The sequence below is a fragment of the Cynara cardunculus genome, assembly GCF_001531365.2.
Source record: "Cynara cardunculus var. scolymus isolate 2C chromosome LG 1, CcrdV1, whole genome shotgun sequence".
NCBI lineage: Eukaryota > Viridiplantae > Streptophyta > Magnoliopsida > Asterales > Asteraceae > Cynara > Cynara cardunculus.
This window is the reverse complement of record NC_037528.1, coordinates 23,419,727-23,434,271: the sequence shown is the minus strand read 5'-3', so window position 1 is coordinate 23,434,271 and position 14,545 is coordinate 23,419,727. Positions and strand designations below refer to the sequence as shown.

The following is a 14,545-nucleotide window of genomic DNA, read 5'->3' as shown; positions in this document are numbered from 1 at the left end:
TCGATCCGGGCATCCGTGAGTCGGTCAGTCGGACAGGCGGACAGCAGAGAGCAGACAGCACTACAGCAGCACGCCAGCGGCCAGCAGACAGTCCGTGAGTCCGTGACTCTCAGTCTCTGTCGCAACGATGAAGAAGAAGAAGAGAAGAAGTGATGTGATGGTGAGGTCGGTCGCAGCCGATGAAGAAGAAGTAAGGTAGACGGAAGTCTGGTTGGTCGCTACGCTACTCGCCTCTCGCCTACTCGTCGCTTGCTTGCAGCGGTGCAGCCTTGCACTAAGACTGAACTGAGGTTAGAGGGGCCTTTTGCATCTTGTTGTTGGGGGCCCAAATTCATTTCATTGAAAAATACAAGTAAACTAATTTTTTTTGGGCCTTCCTGTTAAAAATTTGTTGGGGGCCCAGGACCCCTACCCTCATCACATACATCCGCCCCTGTTGATGTTCATGTTCAAGTTGAAGAACATGAATATGAATGTTTGTGTTCATATGTTTGATAGAGTAAATTACATGCTTTGTCTCGGTGATTTTAATAAGAAATAAAAATATAAATTAAATGACTAAAATACCCTTCTAAATTAAATGAGTTAACGGGGGATTTTTGGACGGAATTAGATTTAAGGACCCAATATGTTATAAAATGTAAACCACAAAGAGATAATCCATATATATTTCAAAATAGGAACCAGAGTCTTAAAAGACATGAACCACATAAACTATATTTGTAATTTACTCTAACGAGCCGTTTATCAAATGTTTATTTGAGTAAGTGCTTACCAAGTTATATTATTTTACCGGATGAATATGGTAAGAACCAAAATTCTTATCCGATAAGAATGAGGCAAGGACTGAGAGTCTTATCCGGTAAGTGAGGACAATGACTCTTACCACGGTTAGCTCTTATCGGATAAATTGTTGCATAGAAAACTGTTTTTATTGGCTAAAATCTTACCCGGTAAGTAATTAATAATATTGAAATTTACCGATAAATGTTTGATAAACGACCCCTAAGTGTTTGTCCTTTATTTTCATCTTCATCTTCATTAAAAGCATAAATAAAATCTATTGAAGAACATCAAGAATAAAGCAACCATTTTTTTTCTATTTAAGCATTTTTAAATATTTTATTTTCTTTTACTTGAATCTTCATCTTCTTCACCTAACCAAGAACAAGAAAATCTCCAAATCAAAATTCAAACAAAAAAACTCCTTTTCTTGTTCTTATTCATCTTCTTCATATTTGTTGGGTTTTAAATTGTAATTGTAATCAAGGTGTAGGGGATTATTTTGTAAATACCCATGGGTTGTAAATACTTTTGTGTTAGTTTGTGTAGTAAGTAAGCTCTTTCATTGTAATACGTATCAACTTCTAATACTCTCTTTCAATATTAATGCCAAGATGATTTCTCAATTGATGAGATTTGAAGCTTTTGTTCGTATAACATGATTATGGGTTTAACAATTGGTATCAGAGCAAAAGGTAGGTGTTATTTGATTCAATTTAGATGAATTGTGAATTATTTTTGAAGGTTTTGAGCTTTGTTTGGAGGTTCAACTGTTTCTTGATCAATCTTGTTGATTGTGAGGAATAATTGATCATTTCTTGTTTCAATTGATTCAATTTTAGTAATGGAAAGAATCTAAACCAATTTCTTCCTCAATTTGATAGATCTTGATCATAATTTTGGTTCTTTGAAGAATTTTTCTGTTCGAACTGTGTTCTTGATAGTTTTAGGTGGATCTTATCTGATTCAATCATCCAATAGATGTTGAATTTTGTCATCCGACTAGATCCAAATCCAATGGATGATTGGATCAGATCGATTCCATCCATCATTGGATGTTACTATTGGTTATTCATTGGATCAGTTTTGGTTATTCTCATAAAACTTTACAACATGAGAAACAATAATTTTGTTTGAATCCAAACTATACAATATGTATTCCTTTGTGAATTTGCATATCCCAAATAAGATACATTTTTTAGATCCAGAATTAAATTTATCTGTGATGTTAGGTTTTACAGCAAAACATAGACATCCAAGATTTCTAAGATGAGTGAAGAAAGGTTGAAAGTCGTAAATAAGCTCATATGGGCACTTACCTTTCTAAAAGGAGGAACGTGTCCTATTTATAAGATATATAGAAGTGAGAATACACTTACTCCACATGTTTAAAGGAATTCTTCCCTTAAACATAAGAGCTCTAGCTAGGTTAAGTGAATGACGATGTTTGAGTTCCACAACCCCATTTTGTTGGGGAGTACAGACACAAGATGTTTGATGTATGATTCTCTTTTATTTGAAAAAATCACTTAGTTTTAAATTTGTGAAGTTAGAACCATTATCACTTCTAAAAATTTTAACAGATTTTCCAAATTGGATGCCAAGATGATTGAAAAATTCGACAACATTATCACCTACCTCATGCGTTCCTTTCAAAAGGTAAACCCAAACAGCACGAGTGAAATCATCAACAATAGTAAGAAAATATTTGTAACCTTCCTTGCTTTGAACATGATAAGGACCTCAAACATCCAAATGAACTAATTCACCAAGGTACTATTGACTTATGATCACTCAAATTGAATTTATCCCTAGTTTTCTTGTTCTTTTTTTGCCTTATGACATATCTCACAAGGGTTACAAACTTCATTTGCAATTTTGAGTTGGTTCTTTACAACGTTTAACACTTGGTCAGTTGGTGACCAAGACGACTGTGCAATAATTGAGTCGGCGGAGAACACCACACAGTGAAATTATTGGAATGAGAAGAGGACTCACTATTAAATTTCTCATCAAAGATATATAATCCACCTTCGTGACTACCAGTCCCCACAACGCTCTTTCAAAGAGAATCCTGAACATAACATTGAGACTCATCAAAGCCTAGAAAAACTCTATTATCCGTAGCTAGTTTGTGAGCAAATAGCAAGTTGAAATTGAAATCTGGTACTACCAACACATCAAATAAAGTTACATTGTTTGAAAGTTTAAAGTTTCCAATTTTGTTTATCTTTGCCTCAGTTCCATCAGGGTGATTCACCCTAAGATGTAAATCAAACCCATCCACCACATTTTCAAGATTAAGGGTGTTGGATGTCATGTGTTGTTTTGCACCAGAATCAATAATCCAACCAGATCTAGGGGTTTTGGTAATACTCGCCATATTGGTAGTTACCCTTTCTAAAGTGTGTTTTTGACCTATTAGGCTAAGGACTTTTTGCAACCTGTTCTTTAGAGAACGGAAATGATGAAGTGGACACAAGTTGTTTACGAGAATGAGATTCAAAAACACACATATTACTGGCTAGAGGATTAAAATTTTGATTTTGTGGTTTAGGTCTATTTTAAAAATCTTTGGGAAACCAATGAGTTTAAAACATCTTTCGATGGTATGTACAACAACGCCACGATGTTTACACATAAGAGTTGAGGGTCTGCCAAACCTCCTTTTTATTATCAGTGGCTTTGCTTAAAAAAAGCAGAGTGTTGTGTCTTAGTGCGAGGTAAAGGGGGCCCCCCCCCCCCCAAGGTGAGATTCTTCTCTAGATAAAAACGAGAAAGTAATTTTGACCGAAGAAAGAGAATCCCTAATATGAATATTGTTTCTAATGGGTTGATAGATATCAACAAGACCCATAAATAATTGCATAAATTTGATAAGTTGATTGTGTTCAAAAAGCCATAAGAAGCATTGCAAGTGCATGGAGTTTAACAAAGTATCAAACTGTTTCCATCTTAAAATTCATAACCAAATACATTTCTCCACAACTATTACAAACCAAATACAATAAATCTAATCTAGTTACAATGTAAAATACAGAGAATCTAAACTAGTTACACGAAATACAACTCAAAATCTTAAACCTAAGAGAGAAAACCCTAAACCTAAGAGAGAAAATGATCCGATGAAGTCGATCAATATATGAAAGAGTGAACTAGTAATTCTTGAGATAAGAAAATTTAAAGTTTATACATCTATCAATATTTACAAAATAGCCCCTGAAGTATAACCAAACTTGCTTTGCTAACCTCCATGTTCTAGTAAAAGTGAGGCGCAGCCTTTCAGTCCTCCAATTTGTCTTCTAAACCCGACAACATAAACATACATCAACCCTTATCTACTAAACCTGATAACATAAACACAAAGTCAAGATTGGTAGCTGAATATATATTTCCTTTCTCGAACCAAAAAGCAATACATGAATTCACCAAACTCACCACCTTTGGATCGTAATTATTACAACTTGAAATAACTATAGTCGATTTAATGGTGTTCAAGCAATATCTAAATGTTGACCGAGTCAAAATAATTAGACCCATTTTTGAAAATAATGTAAAAACTATGTAAGTAGTGTCATTAACTTAATTAAATTATAGGAATTATCGAATTCTGATTAATTAAATGGTTTAGAAATATCTGATTCTGATTCACAGGTAAAAAGTAGTAGTTTCTTTAAAAACACTCGTTTGTAAAACAAGATATGAAACAACAATTGAACATAATTGTGGTAAATTCCAAATCAGTAATCTACATTACATGGTGGAAGTAGATGATGTTATTGTCTTCCAACCAAATCATACATCTTTTAATCAAATACTCGTTTTAATCATAAGAAAACAAAAACAAAAACAAAAAGAAAAAGAAAAATGTTGCTTATAACAAACACAAACATCATTCAGTTCAGTATCATCTTCATGTTCTTCTTCCATTGCTTAATCCTTGTACTTCATATCAGCCAGCGAAAATCCCGGCATATCAAAAGATCCAGAAAACTTCTCGACATCAGCCTTCAGTTCTTCGATCTCCTTGTTGTTCGTCAAACCCTTGTTGAAATCCTTCAACAGTTTCCCAAACTCCTTCTGGATGCTCAAAGTGATTTGGATCGCACGGTGAAGGAACTCTCCGATTTTCTCAAAGTCCTTCTCCAGTAAGCCCCTTGATGTCATTGCCGGCGTACCTGTTTCAATCACCATCACCATCGTTCAAAACCACCACAAATTGGGTAAAGATAATCTCAGAGGGCCAACTGAACTAGCAAATAAGGACCAAGTCTAGGTGGGAAGTTCGAGTCCCCCTTAGGGCCACTAGAGATCTTTCCTGAATGTTATCTTCAGGGTCCTATAAGATTATTCGAGGTGCATGCAGGTTGGCCCAAGACAGTTTTACCAACAAAAAAATGTGTAAAGATTCAGGTAACAAAATGCATACCAATTCGGACACCTCCTGGAGCCAAAGCACTGCTGTCACCAAACACAGCATTCTTGTTCACAGTGATGTTTGCAAGATCGCAAAGCTTCTCCACCTTGTTGCCTGCAAAAGCACAATCAAGTATAAGAAATCGAATCCATATCATCATCTATGGCGAACAATGTGCCCAATATGACCGTCACAAGCCCTTACCGGTCAAACCAAGAGGGCGAAGATCCCACAAAACAAGATGGTTTTCGGTTCCACCAGTGACGAGCTTGTAGTCTTTGCTCATCAAGAAGTTCCCAAGTGCAACCGCATTGGCTCTAACTTGTTTGGCATAGGACTTGAAGCCAGGAGTCATGACTTGTTTCAATGCAACGGCTAGAGCACCGATCTGGTGGTTATGGGGACCTCCCTGAAGGGCTGGGAAAACAGCAAAATTGATCTTGTCTTCAAAGTCATAAACTGCATCTTCTGCTTGACCCTTCTTTGGTGGTTTTGGGCCCTTGCGGTAGAAGATCATACCGGCTCTTGGTCCCCTAAGACTCTTGTGGGTGGTGGTTGTGACCACATCACAATACTCAAAAGGATCTGCAGCTTCCTATTAAACCCCAAAGAAATCTTTATTAGGATAATCTTTTGGGAAGAACCAAATATCAGATTCTGAAATCTGGTTTTTCACCAGATCATAATGACCACAACCCGAAAACCCTTTGGGGATCAGGTGTGGATTGGAACGATAAACCCTTCTTTTCATCAATTCAATATTCATTGTACCCTAATATAAATTTATGGCATGGCAAGCACAGATCCAGCTGACCTTTATCAAATCTGAAATTATGGTTGATAACTCCACATAAGTTCAATCAATTTCTCATCTAAATCTATAGATCAAACCCTACTCATCTGAATTCTAAACTACATGTTATATTGCAAATGCAGCAACCCATTCAACTTCCAAGAACATGGCTGGTAATGTTCATGTCTATAAATTTGGGCATCTAAATTCTTATTCAGCTTAATATAATTCTCAAATGCAGATCTGGGAATCAAACCCATTTCAAATCAACAACAGAATTTCAAAAAGTATAAAACAAAATCCAGAATTCGTCATCTAAGCAGCAATTAACATAATTAGCAGTAGATCAGAAAGATGTATATGTGCATACCTGAGCAGCAACAAGACCACTGATATGAGCCATATCGCAAAGCATTAGGGCACCACACTTATCAGCTATAGATCTAATCCTCTTGTAATCCCAATCCCTAGGATAAGCACTTCCACCACAAATAATCAGCTTGGGTCTAAAGTCCAAGGCCTTCTCCTCCATCTTTTCATAATCAATAAATCCGGTGGTCGAATTCACCTTATACGGCAAACTCTCGAAGTAAATCGAAGTCGCCGATATCTTCTTCCCACCGGAAGTATAGTAACCATGTGTCAAATGACCACCTGACGGCAAATCAAGACCCATGATACGGTCATGTGGGTTCAAAAGGGCCGTGTATGCCGCGAAATTAGCCGGAGATCCGGAGTAGGGCTGAACATTGACTCCCCATTTGGTGGGATCTAGACGGTAGGCTTGTAGGGCTCGACTACGGCAAAGGTTTTCGATTTGATCGATGTATTCGTTGCCACCGTAGTAACGGTTGCCGGGCATACCCTCGGAGTATTTGTTGGTTAATGGGCTGCCAAGGGCTTGGATGACGGCGAAGGAAGTGAAGTTTTCAGAGGCTATGAGTTCAATTCCACGGCACTGTCGGCGTTTTTCCTTTTCAATTAGGTCGAAGATTTCTGGGTCAGCGGCGTCCAGGGCGGTGTTTCCCCAAACATTAACCGGATCCATGGCGGAGATGGGTGAATTACGGCTAGAAATGGGAAGAGGAGGAGGAGGTGGTGGTTCAAGATTTTCTGAAATGGAGGAGGGTTTTAATAGGCAAATGGATGTTCAGAAAATTAGAGTTTACCCCCCTGATGTTTCAATTCTTTTTATTTATGGTCCTTTGTGTTTTTTATATTTGCTTTTGGTGTTGGTGGTGGAGAATAAGATGGGATTGGTGAGTGCTTTTTAGTTTTTATTTGAATTTTTATAAAAATGTCCTTTTAGTTAAAACTACTACTAGGTGAGACACTAAAGTTTGTTTCTTCACGAAAAAGACACCAAATACATTTCTTAAGCAATCATATCATTCACCATTCTTCATATGGTTTCACGTAGGTCAAGGACATTTGATAGCTTGTGACGTTTGACTTGAATTGACTTTATCTACAAGTTTTATAATAACATAATCATGATGGTAACGGTAACTTGTATGAGGGGGCATTTTCATTGGAATGAATGAACATGTAAAGTAGATGTCGTAAGATAAGTGGTTACAAAGTTCAAACATCAAGCATACAATAATATCCCACAAAAGTTCCATAACAACTGTTTCAATGGTGGTCTAATCGAGAAATAAGAAAAGTTGTGGGACGAAAGATGCTACTTGATCAAAAAAATAAAATGATCAAATGTTTATAAAAATCATTCAGGTTCAAATCCAAGGAGGATTAAAAATTCATTTGTGGCCACGGAGGTTCAAATGCGGTGACTTCGGACTATCTGCAAAGCAGGTGATCATCTTGGCATTAGTCGGCTAGCATAGCGGGGTGGATATCCAGGTTAATAAAAAAAATCATTATAAGGACCCTTACGAAAACCGAGGCTTCTAAAGTTGTCGGAGGAATGCTAATCTATGTGCCAAGGAAGGTAGGCTATTAAGGAAAGTAATTCATCCGATAGAGACCATCTAGCTATTCGTTAAGAAGAAGCGGTTAGTTTCCTGCTATCTGGTGGTGAATTTGATGTCCTGGCCAATCTACGTGGCTTGCTTGATGAACATCAGCAACGGAGAAGGTAATTTCTCAGCTGGAGCAGAAGTGGACGAACAACACCTCCTTTCCTTGAAGTGACCTTCGGGCGAGGATAAAGTCAGTAAGAATAAGACCGGAAACTATGCATTTGACTATTGGTGAGACCGTATGATTTAAGTAATATTAGACAATATATTATCATAAAAACATGACCCCATTAGATGTTAATTTTTTGATTTATTTTAAATCACTAAAACAAAGAACTGAAATGCATGAACAAATTAATTTGATGAAAACAAATCCAATATTTCTTTTGTAACAAAATTATAGTCTCTAAAACTTGATAAAACACAATTGAAGTTGACTACACGTCTGAACGAGTTGTGCTGAGACAGGTTGTAAATAATCGAACGTTGCTCAAAAAATAATAATAGGCTCGGACTCAAATAACTTTTTCGAAATAGGATCAGAGCTCGTTTATATGCTCCAACTCACGATTCATTAATTCATTTATTGGCTTGAACTCGATAATATTTATATTCTTATTGTATGATCTATTAATATATGAGCCTGTTTGGCTCGAAAAAGTATATGCACGAATGACTTGGTTGGACTTGATTCAACTCGAAAAATTTAATCTAGTTCTTGAATAAGCCGAGTTCCAATATTATGAAGCTCAACTTTTTAAGTTAAACGAGTTTTATGTTATGTTCGAGATCGATTTGAGATCGAGAATTATTAAACTCAAGATCGAGATAAACGAGCTCAAACTCAAGTAGCTCGTTAAAAGTTCGAATTGTTTACACAATTACACCCACTGATATAGCAAGCTTTTGGCCCAATGTGATCTAGGGCACACCCATTTTTAGCTTTTTCTTGTAACACCTGGGATTTTATACTGTAATAATTTAGATTATGATCAAGTCTTAATCGAGATTGCGCTCTTTATTGGATTCGTATGTCTAGTATCTATGTTGGTGAAAAGCCTTATAAATTAGACCTGGAAACAAGCATTAACTAAAGCGTTTCAGGCCTCTGCATGGGTCATGCAACCTTGTGTCGTGACCTTTGCATTGCAAGGCCAGCGTTGCATCCTTTGTACCGTAGGTGGTGAGATTTAGAGCTCGGCGAACCATGTGACTGCGAACCTTGTACCGCGAGGCATGATCACATTTCTTGTACCATAAGGTAGGGATGAGACTCGGATACCGATTTCCAGAACCGAATCTGAACCATATTTTAACACTTAAGGAATAAGATCATCTTTGAATTTATGAACTCTTGAAAGTGATGATTATTTTAATACTTGATTCAAGAAAAAGGAAACATGTCTTGTTGAACATCACGGGAATATGGACCCTTTGGTTAATCTTGAATTTTAAATGTTATTGATGGCACAAAGTATGATAAAAACTATATGTTTGAGTATGGTCAATCATTTTACAGTTGTATCAAGTTTAAGAGTATAATGCAACGAATTCTTAGGTGTTGAATCAATTTTCGTATGTAAGATGGGATAGTTATTCCCATGTAGTAATTAGATACGGATAATGAATCACCTGAAGAATCGACCTGTAGACCATGGGTGGTTGAACTTGATAACCGTGTATAGATCCATAGCGTCACATATTGAATATAATTTCTTTTGGAGATTTTAGTGACACTCGATGTTAATCTTCACCTAGTATTGTTCTGAATTATTAGGTTGTTATCTACAATCTATGTTTTGTGATGTAAATGCCTACACTTCCCATTTTGGGTGATCTTTATCATGTAGGTTTTTATTTTGTAAGTATTTTTTTCAGTTTAAATTTACTCCTATTTTACGGGTGTTACACTTTCCCTCTCTTATCAAGCAACTGTACATTTGATATAGAAAAATTTGTTTAAAGTTTTTTCATTATTTTTTAATCATTAAATACAAATTCTATGTTGTAGTTTATCAAAAACTACGAGTCATGTAAAATTGGAGAATTGTTTTAGGGGCCGTTTACCAAACACTTATTCAATAAACGTTTATCGGTAAAATTTAACACTACCATTTACTTACCGGGTAAGATTTTAGTCCACCAAAACGGTATCGTATGCAATAATTTATCCTGTAAGCGTTTATCGTGGTAAGAGTCGTCGTCCTCACTTACTGGGTAAGACTCTTGGTCCTTGTCTCACTCTTACCGGGTATGATTCTTGGTCCTTACATATTCATCTGATAAGGTTAATGTAACTTGGTGTTCACTTACCCGAGTAAGCGTTTGGTAAACGACCCCTTAGTGAAACTACCATTATGTTATTTATTTTTATGAACTTTTGATGATAACAAATTGATTCATCATTTGTATCAACTAAGGCTAATAGCATGGCATGTTCCACCCAACTCAAGCTGAATAAATTTATTCAATGGTCACTACTAATTGCTTTTGGTCCCAAATCTTTGGGGTTGCTTTTTCCAGTAAACGTTGGTTATATTTTTTTTATATTATTTGTACCAGTAACTGGTTTATGCATGAGTGCTCTTGGAGTAGTCGGTCTGGCCTTGAACCTACGTACCTATGACTTCGTTTCTCAGGAAATTCGGGCGGCGGAAGATCCTGAATCTAAGACTTTTTACACCAAAAATATCTTGATAACCTCTGTTCACGCTCACGATGTTACCATCACCCAAATGATTCTCCAGAGATGAAGCCTTGATATGCAAACTTGAAAGATTTTTCAAATTTGAAAAGGATACATTGCAAAAAAAAAAAAAATGATTGAAACAAGGATGTATAACCGTTATAGTTTATTTGCTTACCAAATTAGGATCAACGGTAGAGTTGTAACTACAACAATTGATAGGATACAGTTTTTGTTATGAATATTGTTAAGAATAAGTTGGGCAATGGAATAGGAGATCAACGAATGAACAATAATTTAGTTATTTGTATTAAAATTGATTTTTGGCCGACACTGATAATTATAAAGATGTCGTATATTTAGAAAATGAAATGCGTCAACTTCACTATTGAATTTGTGAATGTCAGTGTTCCACATTTATAGAGTAGCTACATATATTTACTTTTGTATTAATCACTTCATCAACATAATATATTTATGTATTTATTTACATAATTACATTTAAGAGGATCACACTGATTCAAGATCCTGGCTCCGCCCTTGTTTACACCCATAAGTACAACAAACAACTTTTAATTGGTCATTTTCATCTAATAGATTTCTAATTAGGGGGTATAGAAATTCATTTAATTCAATTAAACTGGACAGAGCATAATTGGATCGATCAGATTCAAAATTTCAGCATTTAAATTGGATCGATCGGTTCTTAGATGTCAATCCATAATCCAAGAAAACTAAATGATCCAGTTACCATCTAAGTAAAAAATATATGTAGTTAATAAAACTTTATGATATTGTTTTAATTGATATTTATATGAAGTGTTTTTTTAAAGATATTAACGAAATAATTAATTAGTTAAATGGCAAATTTTATTCGTACTCCTATAAAAACCTACCCCTTTTCCCATATTCCTTCTACACTAAAATACAAATAATCCCTAAAAACAATGCAATATTATTTTCGTTTTTAATCCTTTTCATAATTTTCATTTTAACCCTTACATGTTTTTGATTTATTATTTTTAACTCTTCATATTTTAATATTATTTTTAACTCTTTCATATTCTCCTTAACCTATTTTTTATTTATACACTAACTATATAAATTAATTAATTAATAATCTATTAGCTAAAGTACATTTTTTTAGTATTATAAACTTAATGTTTTTTAAATAGAAATTTAAAATAACCTTTTTGATTATTATTTTAATAATTTATAATTTTGATAAAATTTTATTTATATTTGTATGCAATATAAATTTTTTACCTTGTTTGAGTCTCATTCTCGCTTCTGGTCATTTTTGGAGCACAATGTTCTCTATTTTTTGGCTTAATTCGCGTTCTCCATTTAATAACAACAAAAGAATGTTGTTGCTATCTGACGTAAATTTAATAACAAAGAAATAAATTGGATTAAATTACACCTATAAACTGATTAAAACTAAGCAAAATATAATAATGTAGATATGTGTGTGATGATGTTGGACTCAATTTAAAAACACTGAGGAGTCGATTGTAATGATATAATTTGTTAAAAAGAAAAGCATTTTTAATCGTATTTTAATTAATATACAATTATATATGCTACTATAATAGGGGTATAAAATGAAAAATAGAAAAACAAGAGGATATAAAGTAGTTTAAATAAGTAATTATAAGGGTATAAAATATAATTTAAAAATTAAAAAGGATGAGATTTGACCATCGCGATTTGGTTTGTGAGGATAAGTGGGTAGTAGGAGGGGGTGTGAAATCTTATAGGGGTTATGTTTAATAACCCCTAATTAAGTGGATCTAAGTAGATCAGTAAGTTGATGGAATTGATCTAATCCAATAATACATTGAATTAGATGAAATTGTCTATCAAATGTTAATCAGATTAAATCGACAAGCATAATCCAACATTTAATAAACAATTGGATCAGATCCATCCAAATCTTGTTTGTAGGAATTTATAAGTACAAGATTTAAATCAAAAAGATGTTTAATAGGTCTAATTTGGGAAACATAGGAATCTTTGTTTCATTTGTAGACATGATGTCATTTTGAAGTTGGTGAGGAGTAGTCATGACTTCAATAAATCCAACTTCTCAAGGTTTGGTGGGGGTGGGTTGGTGAAAAGGGCATAATCGTATTTTTAGCTCACCAACCTTCTTGTTGCTGGAGATTTTATAAGCTAGATAGGTCAATATTTCCTTTTATTGGGTAGGCATTTCCAATATTGCCACTCACCCACTCTCTTCTATCTTTATAATAATATCATATTCCCGATTTGACCTTCAAACCAATACATATTATAACTTAAAAGAATTGATCAAATAAATTTATTCATTATGAATGGACCTTAATTTTTATTTTTTCAGATGTTCAAAAATTAGTGTCTAAAAAGGTGATATTTTATTATCCACAAATATTTGGTAATTAATTTTACCTACATAAAAATAATGTTAAATTCAATTATAAACTTAAGTTTCCATTGTGAATCAAATATAATAAACAAGAATGTATCACTAAAGGGTGTTTGGCCTAGCGGTATGTGAGTCATTGGTCTTCTAGGAGGTCAATGGTTCAAACCTTACTAAAGATGATGAATGTGTGTGAGTTTATTTGTTCTATTTGTCGTATATAAATATTATATACTTTTAAAAAAACGTGTCATATATGTCTCTAGATATTCATAAGTTATTGATTATGAATGATGTATTATTTATCATGAATAGTATATAATTTATTATGAATGATATATCATTCATCTTAAATGGTATAAAAAATTCATCATTCATTATGTACAAAAATAAAATGGAGACATGTTTATCCCCCAATGTACAACATATTCATTACCAAACATTATATATAAATTACTTAAATAAATATGGTTGTAGAAAGATTCCTTTAATTAAATGACTATTTTTCTCATCCAAATTGGTTTTTTAATCATTTCTCTCTCGGGTTGATCTAAATGTCACTATTTCTATAATATTTAGATCTGTACATTGCGGGTCTAGCATAAGATCAAAAACATTTAAATTCAACACAAATATGCAATTGTGACGACTTAGGCCCCAATTACGACAATAAACTGGTTGAATTTGACCTTTTTTTTGTCTTTCATATAGATTATTGCGAACCTAAATATTATAAATGTAATAACATCTGAATCATACTGAAAAAAAAAATTAAAAAACTAATTTAGACGAATAAAATGGACATTTGAGGTAATTACTATCGTAGAAATCCTAAGTTCCATTTTAATAGAGGAACAAAATATGCGTCGGGGTGGTGGGGTGGCCACGCTGCAGTCACGTTTGCCTACAAAGAGCCGGAAGTTAGATCCACGCGCTTGTATCACATGCCAATCACTCATTAATGGCATCATAATGGCAACACATAAACTAGAAAATATAAAAACCAATTTATATAAATAACGAGTTGGGTTTCGATAAGAATAAGGGGCTGTTAGGTTGCTTCTTAATAGTGACATTAAGAGGAAACCTCTTAATCGATAACAGGTATAAGCTGTTTGGCAAAAAAATAAGAACCTCTTAACGATGACAAAATCCTCTTAACAATTTAGGGGTTAAGGGGCTCCTAAATGGTTCAGATGTATGTTCTTCCATTTTTGCCCTCTCAACCCTCTCAACCTTTTCTAGCCACGTTCCTTCCTCCTTCCATCAATCTCGCCTCCCTGGAATGCAACTACCAAATAGCAAACCCCCAAAAATGCATAGATGATAACAGATTCTGATAGAAAATTGGTATAATCAAAGAGTTTGAAATGATTAAAAATTCAATAAAATAAAAAGCAAGGCGATGGATACCTACCCGGCTGTTTGCAGATGTGCAGTCTGGGTTCCCTTTAGGAATTTACCCAAAATCAATTTAGTT

General features: G+C 34.3%; 1 protein-coding gene across 1 annotated transcript; it reads right to left on the bottom strand.

Moving 5' to 3' along the window:
* Positions 1-4,486: 4,486 nt before the first annotated feature.
* Positions 4,487-7,092, bottom strand: LOC112511686 (serine hydroxymethyltransferase 4). The gene is made up of 4 exons (XM_025117400.1): positions 6,364-7,092; positions 5,405-5,795; positions 5,213-5,314; positions 4,487-4,961 (listed from the first exon to the last, which is right to left on the bottom strand). Exons 1-4 carry the CDS (start codon positions 7,039-7,041, stop codon positions 4,717-4,719), a joined length of 1,416 nt encoding a protein of 471 aa, XP_024973168.1. The 5' UTR covers positions 7,042-7,092; the 3' UTR covers positions 4,487-4,716.
* Positions 7,093-14,545: the final 7,453 nt, after the last annotated feature.